Source organism: Cherax quadricarinatus, chromosome 29 (assembly GCF_038502225.1).
Source record: "Cherax quadricarinatus isolate ZL_2023a chromosome 29, ASM3850222v1, whole genome shotgun sequence".
In the NCBI taxonomy this organism is placed as follows: Eukaryota; Metazoa; Arthropoda; class Malacostraca; order Decapoda; family Parastacidae; genus Cherax; species Cherax quadricarinatus.
The window spans coordinates 27,114,642-27,126,882 of record NC_091320.1 but is presented as its reverse complement, the minus strand read 5'-3'; the positions used below and the strand labels follow the sequence as shown (position 1 = coordinate 27,126,882).

The 12,241-nt window shown below is 38.4% G+C and overlaps 1 protein-coding gene across 1 annotated transcript; it reads right to left on the bottom strand.

Moving 5' to 3' along the window:
- Window positions 1–1,885: 1,885 nt before the first annotated feature.
- Window positions 1,886–10,170, bottom strand: LOC128690381 (uncharacterized). Its single transcript, XM_053779064.2, has 2 exons — window positions 9,426–10,170; window positions 1,886–2,289 (listed from the first exon to the last, which is right to left on the bottom strand). The coding sequence occupies exons 1-2, from the start codon at window positions 9,930–9,932 to the stop codon at window positions 2,128–2,130; spliced, it is 669 nt and encodes a 222-aa protein (XP_053635039.1). The 5' UTR covers window positions 9,933–10,170; the 3' UTR covers window positions 1,886–2,127.
- Between the last annotated feature and the right edge of the window lie 2,071 nt (window positions 10,171–12,241).

Here is a 12,241-nt window from a genome sequence, read left to right as displayed (position 1 = left end):
AAGAAGAGCGCCAAAAGGTGCCTGATGAATGTAGCTACAGAAAGGGAGGGGAATTATTTTTTTTGTTAGCTAACACACGTGTAATTTTACCTTATTCCTAGTAATGACCCTCGTATTATAGATAGTCTTAATGACCCTCGCGTAGTCGATAGTCTTAATAGTATGAGGATGTTATCTTCTTTATAGAATAATAAGATATTATCACCTTTATATTATAATAATAAGGTAAAAGGACTCCAATGGAAATAAGTCACTCTGTCTGACTTTTTTTGGTTATCCTAGGTAATTTACTCATATTGTGCTATGTATGATAATCTATGTAACTGTATTTGTGTATACCTAAATAAACTTACTTAATCACTTGATCCAGATACAACAGTCTGCCTGTTAACTGCTGTAGCAGTCAGCAGGCAGATTGATGTGGGTATTCTCACGTGTTGCAAAAGTGTCTCATTCATCAACTTGTCAGTGTTTTTAACCATTTATCTACAATAGCTATATCTGTAAATCGTGAAGTCATACGGGAGACAATTCTCAGCAAATTTTGACGAAACTGCTAATTTCCCCGATAATAAGTCAAAAACCAAATGTGGGGAGTGCTGGCTGGTTTTTAGGCAAAGACGCTGAAATCAAACCACTCCTGTAAAGTGACTCGGCATTGACTCGGCATTTTTCAGTACCTATTTACCTCTTCTAACCTATTCAGTGAACTCGTTCAGAAAAGTAATATTAACGCAAAGTGCACCTAACATTACATTGATCCTAATTACAATTAATGGACTATTTCTTTCTATTAAAAGACTATGTCTTTCTCTTCGAATTCGGTCTTTCTGGTAGATGATAGCGCTATTATTTAACTGGAATTCGAAATCAGTATGGCTCATACAGGGAGTATTATAATCATGGGGGGAGCGCTAAACCCGTAGGATTATACAGCGCCTGTGGGGGGATGGGAGGTATTTAGGCTTAATTCAGGGAACTGGAGCACAGATCCAATTCCCTAGATCAAGAGCCCCTCACCTGTCCCCTTGAGGGGACAGGGTAGCTCAGCGAATGTTTTTATTCAATACATTGGGGAGCGTTAAACCCGTAGGGGTTTTCCAGCACCTGGTAAGAATGGGTAGTAATCAAATTCAAGTCAAGGAAAGAATAGATAGGTTCAATTCCTTGGGTCAAGAGCCCTTCCCCGGCGTCAAGCTATCTCACTTGACAGGTAAGACACATATGCAACAGTTAGGTATCTTTATTTCGAAACGTTTCGCCTACACAGTAGGCTTCTTCAGTCGAGTACAGAAAAGTTAATAGAAGCAGAAGATACTTGAAGACGATGTAATCAGTCCATCACCCTTAAAGTTTTGAGGTGGTCAGTCCCTCAGTCTGGAGAAGAGCATTGTTCCGTTGTCTGAAACAATATGAAGTTGAAGTGACAGGATGGAGCCTTTTATAGTGCCAGGAGGTGAGACGTAGGTTGCGTTGGGAGGGCAGGTGATGGACTGATTACATCGTCTTCAAGTATCTTCTGCTTCTATTAACTTTTCTGTACTCGACTGAAGAAGCCTACTGTGTAGGCGAAACGTTTCGAAATAAAGATACCTAACTGTTGCATATGTGTCTTACCTAACAATCTGTCGGTATTTTATACCATTTTAATTATCTCACTTGACAGGCAAATGTTTTCTTTGGGTTACGATGTTGGAAAATGGCTCACGTTTTAGACTCAAATGTACATATTATATAAATACAAAATTAAATCTTTGGGATCACAAATAAATCCTCTTGGGTAAAGGTCAAATTTAAGCACTATTTTTTTTAACTGCTGTCTGTTTTGTTGCAAAATTAGGACTAACCTTTACTCATTTTGATGAGGAAATTAAAAGTCATGTAGTCAATATTTTTTTTTACAAATACAAAAGATTTAGCAGAATGGATGACTAATATATACATGATGAGATGTTTTAACATAAATGAGATCTTACGGCGACGACTCTATAGATGTCATTCACTACAACAGCGGTCCAAGGCATGTGTGCTCCTGGTGCTCAAGAGCAGCTATGGTTTAAGACCAAGAGGCTTGAAGTTGGGTCGGTCCTTGTGTGAGGTAGTGAAGCAGCTTCATACTGGTGACGATTACTCTGGGACGAGCAGCTGACACGGCAGTGGTGACGCCTCCGGTGGTAACGCCGTCTCGGAGGTGAGCGTAGGGTCCCTGTATAGATGGTTGATAATGGCCGGCAATACGAGATGGTAATCCTTTCCAGGAAGCCGACGGCCCGCCGGACACCGGCTCGTCTGCAAATGAAGGATAAATCCCTTTAATCTCAGTGTTTACACTATTATTTTTAAATTGTTGCCCACAGGAAATTAATTTTAATCATTAAAAAATTGTCTTTTGATCAACATTTGTGTTTCAAAGTTGATTAAACATAGCCACACTGCTTCAGCTTATCTTTCATCTCTCTAAATTCACTTGTTACTTTTCCCCATAAAGCATTATTCCCGTCTTTACCTGCAGATACTCAGTCTCCTGACTCATCACTACTTCCCACAGGATCTTCCTATTCTTACCCGACTGTAACCTATTTTCAGTAAAGTTTTCTTCACCTAAATACCGACTACTTATTTTGAAAATTCATCATTACTTGCAATTAAAAAAAAAAAAGCTTTCTTCCTATTTTACTGAAACACGCTCACTGCGCTGACGTTTAGTTACTTCCCATTGATCTGATTCATCATTGCTAACACTGAAGCTTTCTATGTCAATAATAGAAGTCCAAAGGTTATATTTCTTTATATTATCTTTAGTACGGCTTTATGTAGATTACGCGCAGTTCTGCTTTCCATATTAAGGAATGGACATTAATGTGCTGGAAAGTATTATTGAGAAGGACGACAAAGTTGATCGTGTGCATCAGGAACCTCTCCGATGAAGACTGTGAATGAATCTGCACACACTGGAAAGACGTAAAGGGGGGGGGGGATGATATACAAATGGAAAACAATAATAAAGGAGATGTAAAGTGCAGAAAGTATCTAACCAAGACAGGACTCGCAGTAATGGAGTCAAGTTGAAGAAATTTACATTTAAAAATGATATAGGGAAGTACTAGTTTGGCAGGAGAGTTGTGAATGAGTGGCACAAACTATGAGGTAATGTCGCTGGGGTGAGAACTTTTGGCAGCTTTAAATATAGGTTGGACGGGTAAATGAGCTGGGGTGGGTGCGAGTTAAAAGTGTCTAACATGGGTCAATAAGAATTATTATTGTGTTCATTGTTTGTGTTCTTTATTGAATACAAATTCCGTGTCATTAGGCTACAATGCAAAGTGGGGAATTTACCCTAGGGCAAAGTTGAGTATATCTCGTTTCGCAGCTCCTTATGGAAGAATCAGGAAAAAAATGAGGTAAGTGTTGGCGACCGTGACCACAAAACGCATATGGTTATGCATGTAAAAAATTGATTACTAAACAAGAATTCACAAGTGAACGAACTAACGAGAAAGAGAGAAAGAGAGAGAGAGCGCGCAAGCACATAAAAAAGATACATTAGATGGCTATACAAGAATTTAAAATTTGACCAAGCTAAATTAAAGTTTAAAATGAAAAGATGTAAAACAAACACTGGGTACTGAAAAGCAGTGTATGCGGGAAATGCAAGATATTACAAAAAATGCGATGAAAAGACCGGACATCATGTGCCTACAAACATGTAATTATAAACACCTGTGCCTTCAAGCATGTAACTGTGCACACCTGTGCCTACAAACATGTGAGTGCACACACCTGTGCCTACAAGTATGTAACTGCATACACCTGTATCTACAAATATGTAATTATACACATTTGTGTGTGTCATTATACACACCTGTGCCTACAAGTATGTCATTATACCATAAGCACCGCATTTGCCCTAGTCTTTTTCTTCGACGGGGAGAGGCGCCTTGATTTTGGTGAACAGCTCTTGATCCAAGGAAATGGAGCTACACTCGCCTTCCTTGGATCAAACCTGATTACTACCCATTCACCAAGTGCTATACAACCCCTACAAGCTCTGCGTTTACCCAAGCTAGTCACACCCAGTCTAGTATTGTCAACACATTTGATCTATGTTATTCTTTACGTACTGACCTCCTTATAATAATAATGATTATGTCTTTATTTCTACAAGTACATGTATGTATACAGACCTAGCTGACATCAATGATATACTACTATATAGAAAGCCGCTTATTATGCAGAGCATTACGGGCAAATTAGGTCAGTTTTGTTCCAGGATGCAACCCACACTAGTCGACTAACTCCCAGGTACCCATTTTATCAATAGGGTACATAGACAACCGGTGTAAAGAAACACGCCCCATGTTTCTACCCTCGCCGGGAATCGAACCCGGACCTAGCCGTGTGAAACGAGATCTTTAGCCACCAGGCCACAATGAATTATAACTCCTATTTTAGGATATTACATGAATGCTAATAACAGAAATTAAACTAGAAACCAATGCTAGGTCATGAAAACTAATGTTTAGTCATGAATACTAAAGTTTAGTTATGAATACTATGTGTTTTATCATGAATACAAATTTTTAGTCATGAATACTAATGTTTGGTAATGGATTCTAATATTTGGTTATGAAAACCAATGTTCGGTCATGAATACTAAACGTTTGGCCATGGATGGGTGGATTCTAATATTTGGTCATGGTCATGAATAATAATGTTTTGTCATGGTCATGAATACTAATGTTTAATCATGAATACTAATATTTGATCATGGGCAGTAATGAATGGTCATGGATACTAATAAATAATACTAATTAACGATAATGAATTAAAGCGAATGATAATGAACAATGAATTCTTATGGATACTATTAAATGCTCAGGAATACTTATACTGTACTAATGCATTCTAACTGAAGGTAATAGATACTAATGAACATGGACACAAATTAGTTCTCTTATAGAACTGAGGTGCAAAGTGGTAGGGGGAATTACACACAATGAGACTGAACAAAATGGTAGGCAGAGTTACGCACAATGTGAAAGACTGAAGAAAGTGGTAGGAAGAGTTATGTACAATGCGAGAAACAAGAAAATGGTAGGGAGAGTTATGAACAATGCGAGAGATTGAAGAAAGTGGTAGGGAGAATTAATGGGCTACAGGGATAGAGCCCGTTTGTTTCTTCAATTTTATGGTATAATTACTGAGAGAGTGTGTTTTCTGTTTATTCTAGTTTTCTCTAAATTTTTAATTAGCTTCGTCAAATTTTGAATTCTTATGAAGAGTCAGCTCCTAATGTATTACTAGTGTGTGTGTGTACTCACCTAGTGTACTCACCTAGTTGTACTCACCTAGTTGAGGCTGCAGGGGTCGAGTCCAAGCTCCTGGCCCCGCCTCTTCACTGGTCGCTACTAGGTCGCTCTCCCTGAACCGTGAGCTTTATCATACCTCTGCTTAAAGCTATGTATGGATCCTGCCTCTACTACATCGCTTCCCAAACTATTCCACTTCCTGACTATTTTGTGGCTGAAGAAATACTTCCTAACATCCCTGTGATTCATCTGTGTCTTCAGCTTCCAACTGTGTCCCCTTGTTGCTGTGTCCCATCTCTGGAACATCCTGTCTTTGTCCACCTTGTCAATTCCTCTCAGTATTTTGTATGTCGCTATCCTGTCCCCCCTACCTCTCCTGTCCACCAGTGTTGTCAGGTTCATTTCCCTTAACCTCTCCTCGTAGGACATACTTCTTAGCTCTGGGACTAGTCTTGTTGCAAACCTTTGCACTTTCTCTAGTTTCTTTACGTGCTTGGCTAGGTGTGGGTTCTCAACTAGTGTGTGTGTGTGTGTGTGTGTGTGTGTGTGTGTGTGTGTGTGTGTGTGTGTGTGTATGTGTGTGTGTGTGTGTGTGTGTGTGTGTGTGTGTGTGTATGTGTGTGTGTGTGTGTGTACTCACCTATATGTGGTTGAAGGGGTCGAGTCACAGCTCCTGGCTTCTGTGTATGTGTTTATAAACTTAAGAAATAAGAGCTTGTCAGCTAGTGTCACAGCTATCAATGACAAGGTCTCACAATAAATGACGCTTTATTACCACTCGATATGTGACTGTCAGTTTTGAAGAGATAAACACTGAATGAACCTCTCCACTTTTGTGGCATCAATCACTTGAGGAGCTTCACTATGTGGCATCAGTCACTTGACGAGCTTCTCCACTATAAGGCACTAACTATTGGTTGAATCTATGATCATGTGTAAATGTACTGAACAATGCTGGTGCCTTTGGCCGGGTATGACAAAGAGAACTTGAAACCAAGTGCTGGCTCCACTCTACATCACCTGAGTACTACCTTCAAGGACGATATCCAAGGGTAATTTTTAATGGAGATGAGTCTGTAAGCCACTCCAGTCCCCGCCAGCCTATTGCAAGGAAGTATCCACGAAGCCTTAAACCACTGCTGTTAACTGTCCAATTTATCTACGCCCACAACCCAATACATATGCAGATGACTGACCTAACAATTTTCTGTATCTGCCAGGACATGCGATGGCTGGTTAAATTACTGATAAAGCACAATTGGACATTATGACCTTGTGAGAATGAGAGGGATTTAGCATTCAGTGATGAAAGTATTATACTGGGTTTTAAATATTTTGGAAAATGGTACAAGGAAATTGTGCAAGCAAAGCAGGGAATAAATGTTGAGCAATAAGGCTAATTATTATATTCATGGGGAAAGCTAAAGCCGTGGGGCTCATACAGCACCTGGGAAACGGAAGGTAATCAGGTTTGATACAAGGAGAGAGTAGCTCTAGCTCCAGTTCGCTGAATCTAATGCCAGTCATCACCTAGACCCAGGTAAGTAAGTTTATTCAGGTATACACAAATACAGTCACATAGATTATCATACATAGCAGCATATGTGTACAGAACCTAGGATAACCCAAAAACGTCAAAGTGATTTTATTTCCATTGGGGTCTTTTTAATACCTTATTATTATACTATAAAGAAGATATTTTACTATTATACTATAAAGGAGATAATATCTTATTATACTATAAAGGAGATATACTAGGAATAAGGTAAATTGAGTTATTTATAGGAATAAGGTAAATTGAGTTATTTATATTTACACATGTGTTAGCTACAAAATAAAAACAAATCATTCTCATCCCTTTCTGTCGCTACATTCATTAAGAACCTTTTGGCACTCTTCTTGAACTGGTTCATGCTATGACTGGCTTTGACATGTGCAGGCAGGCTGTTCCATTCCTTTATTGCTGTACAGTAAAAGGTGTTTGAAGCCTGGCCACTGGCTGTGGGTACTACAAAGTTGTGCTCTCTCCCCCTAGTACTATGATTGCTTAAGTTCTCCACCTTGACAAAATTGGCAGCAAGATATTCTGGACACTGTTTGTGAGTAATTTTATAAACTTAATTCAACTTCAGTTATTTTACTGTCTTCAACATTCAGCATATCCAATTGTTGTAATTCATCTTGGACTACACGCTCTCTTGGACCCAGGTCCAGGATAAATATTACTATTTTGTTCTGGGTGATTTGCAGTCTAACTTTCAGTTTTGTTTTTTTTTTTTGTCAAGGCAGAGTACCATGAAGAGCAAGCGTAGTCCATATGACATTGTATAAGGGTTAGACATAGGGTCCTGCGAGCCTCAGTGGGTAGACACTGTGCTTGTCTGTAGAGGAACTTCAGTCTGGCATTTGCTTTCTTTACTAAACTGTTCCCTACCAATTCTCCTGACATGCATGGGTCAAAGAGGATTCCCAGATATTTTACTGAGGAAACTGAAGTGATGGGCTCCCCATTACACCGAGCATTAAAGTTATTTACCCTTTTCAGTTTATGTTTCGTGCCAAAGAGTATGGCTTCCGTTTTCCCGAGGTGTAACGATAGTTTGTTGTCTACTAACCATTTGCTGCATTAACCATATCTTGTGGGTCTTTACTGACACTAACAGAGCACTGTCATCCGTATACACTTGCCACTGATGGGCATGTCGTTTACATAAAGAGATAATAAGGGACCCAGAATACTACCTTGGGGAACTCCACATGCTATCGGCAGAGGTTCTGATTCTGTATTGTTGATTTTGACAATTTGTTTCCTGTTGCTAAGATAGGTCTATGGAACCTATGCCGATAGCCTGAAGTTTCTTACATAATATACTGTGGTTGACAGTATCGAAGGCCATTTGCAAGTCTAAGGTTACTTATGAGGTTCCCTATCGACATTTCAGTTCTTATGTAATCATCAGGGAAGTGTCGGTCGAGTAAGATCTCTTAAAGCCTGACTGGTACCTATGAAGAATGTTGTTGTCATTAAGATACTTAACTACTTGACAATACACCGCCCTCTCTAGAATTTTGGATATTGCATTGAGTATACTAACAGGCCTATAGTTTCTGACATCAGATCTGCTATTTTTCTTGAAGACAAAAGTAATTCTGGCCTCCTTGAACCCCTCCGGTACGGTATTAGTGGTGCTGGACAAATTTATTGTGTGAGCAATAGGGATTGGCAATTCAGAGGCACCACCTCCTTTTAGGAACTAAGACGGGATGTTATCAGGGCCGGTGCTCTTAGTTGGGTTTAACCTGCTTAGTTCTTTTTGCACGAAATCATGAGATACACTTTATTAGTTGGCAACTGTTTGGGGTTACCACTTTATTGGTATAGTATGTTTTAAACTTATCAGAATCTGTGATAAAGGTATGATATATAAATATTATATATATATATATATATATATATATATATATATATATATATATATTTATATATATATTATATAAATATATATATATATATATATATATATATATATATATATATTTTTATATATATATATATATATATATATATATATATATATATATATATATATATATATAGAGTTATATATATATATAAATATATATATATATATATATATATATATATACATATAGATTTATATATATATACATATATATTTATATATATATATAATATATATATATAATTATATATATATACATTATATATATATATATATATATATATATATATATATATATATATATATATATATATATATATATATATATATATATATATATATATATATATTATATATATATATATATATATATATATATATATATATATATATATATATATATATATATATATATATATATATATATATATATATATATATATATATATATATATATATATAATATAATATATGGTTGTTTTGCATATTCCGAAATCACCTGTTTACTGTGATCTTATTATATATATATATATATATATATATATATATATATATATATATATATATATATATATATATATATATATATATATATATATAATGAGAGAGTGAGAGGGGGGCGGTATGGGGAGTGTTCAATTACTAGACTAACCTGCGAACTGAAGAGATCGAGCTCTGGGGCGGAACTTGGATGGGGTAGGCGAGGGTGATCAGCTGTGGCTTCCACGAAGGAGGGTAGACTGCTGCACCGAGCACTGTCTTTAGTGTTCACATCACTGGGCATTGCTACCGTCGCGTCTTGTCCGTCGGCCAAGAAAGCCACGGCTAATCCAATGCGGCCCATCGCGTGCGACAGTCTGGCCACTTCGAAGTCAGTAGCTTCCAAGAGATCTTCCTGGATGCAGTTAGAACTGGCAGGGTCTTCGAGGCATTTTGAGGTGCTGGGGCATACCTTCCTGGAAGCTGGTGGTGTCCCACGGCGTTTGGAGGCAGGGGAGTGCCCAGAGATGCTGCCTTTGACGTTTTCGGATATAGAGGCATAATTGGGAGGAGGATTTTTGAGACTGAAAGTACAGTCGTAGCACGGGGGAGATCCTGGCAGTCCCGTGCACATACACTTCCCACTCTTGTTCCTGAACATCATTAGTCTTTGCATCATCTCTCAACAGAAAAAAAAAGGCCTCACAAAAGCCTACTAACAAGTTTCAGCAGTTTCTAAAGAGTTTCGCCGTAATGAACTTTGATTTTTTTCTTTAAAGATCACAGTTGTATGTGTTATACACAGCACGGGAGACTACAATGTTTTATCTGGAGAATGCCTGTGTTACTCTCACGCAAAAACCGCACTCCGAAACCAAGACGTCAGGCAAGGCTCCAGTAAGTGCACCTCTCCTCTCAGATAGTGGGAGAACACTGTGTTACATTGTGTGCCACCCGTAATATCACTGCATGAACCCGTAGTTGCCGGAAAACTCTATTGACGTCATTTGTTCATAATTGTACAATGATAATGGCATTCCCTTATTATTTGTAATTTATAATACATTATAGATACAGCGAAATTACCGTGCATTTATTAGATTAACTGTTCAAGTAACGTGTCAAAAATATTCCCTTAATTCCTGCAGCTACTTCAGCTACCGTGTGTTTACCAAGAAAGTATTGAGAATTTCCATACACGAACAAGGTCAAACATGCTTTCATTAATCATATTTATGCATAACTAAACATGGTCATGGATTACAAATAAGACATAAGAAGAAATGTTTAGGAAGGCGTCGGATGCAGCTTGCAAACAGCGCACAGTGGTGCAACATCGCCAAGCTACGATGGTTCAGAATCCACTAACGTTTCTCTGACAATGACCAACCCACCTGATAAACGTGCTTTCGTAGTCTACTTTATGAAAGACGATGCCTAACGTTTAATAAAAATTAGCCTCGACAAATAATTATGTCAGTTGTTTTTAGAAGCCTAATTCTCTAATTCATTTACAGATTATGGTTACAATACAAATAAATTAATACAGCGTGTGTCGGGGTCTGTAATACAGATTAAATTATCTAATATACACCATGGCTCATTTTTCCCACCTTGTACCCAAGGTTCAGTACACTGGGCCCCACTCTGCCCCCGAGGCCGAAGAACCCATTGGGCCCTGACCTTCGCAGCTGACTGCAGGCCGGGATGGCCGGCTCGGTGTGACGATTTCCTTTTGTGGGAGTACAGATAGTTGCCTTGCGTGTGGTTGCAAGTCTGCTTATAATATAATTCTGTGCACTTATATAATGAAAAGAATGGGATTAAAGCCTGCAATTCAGAAAGCAAATTGTGAGCGATTCTAGCCTCCTGATCTGATTTAAGGTATCAAAAGAATGTCTGGGTGACTTGGACCTCTGATCCATGCTCAAGCCCATGCAAAGGAATCTCCACACACATACTTCCAGCTGCAGCTGTAAAAGATAGGCTTTTCAGAGCTACTGGATAACAGAGTTGTTACTCTAGATTATGTATGTCTAGAACAGGAACTATAAATATATAACTGATACCCAGTATATTACATAAATAAATGAGGCAGATGAAATTTAGTTAAGAATTTATACACAATGAATTTTAAACGTGGAAGAATATCGAATGGGATACACATTTTAAGATAAAAGCGTAGCGTAGAACAAGAACTGCAAGAAGTCTCTGCCACATGCCTTCAGCATTCTGTGGAGAGGGAGCATGAACACAGGAGTCATCCCACACTCACTGAAAACAAGACATAGCCCCACTCTACAAAGGTGGCAGTAAAGCATTTGCAAAGAACCACAAACCGATAGCATATATCATAAAAATCTTTGAAAAGGTTCTATGAAGCAAGATCTCCATCCACCTAGATACTCATCAATTACAGTGGACCCTCAACCAACGGCATCAATCCCTTCCAGAGGGCTTGCCGTTGGTCGAAATTGCCGTTGGTCGAGTTAATTTTCCCCATAAGAAAAAGTCTGAAAACAAGTTTTTCTTTTTTTACATGAAATATACTTTTCCTTATATGGAAAGGAATGGGACATGCAAAATAAAAAAAAAATTAAATGCCACTTACCTTTATTGTGGAGTTGTTGAGTGATGTGCCAGCAGCAGGGGAGATTCAGGATTGTCAGTAGCTTGGAAGGAGAATCCCTTTCCATAAAGACTTCAGGTACGAAGTCCTTTGGTGGGGTTACATCCCTTCTTGGTTTTTTAATGCCACTAGGACCAGCTTGAGAATCACTGGACCACCCTCTACCACCATCACAACCAGTACTACCCTCTACCACCAACATAACCAGTACCACCCTCTACCACCATCACTACCAACCTCTACCACCATCACAACCAGTACCACCCTCTACCACCATCACAACCAGTACCACCCTCCACCCCCATCACAACCAGTACCACCCTCTACCACCATCACTACCACCCTCTCCCATCATCACA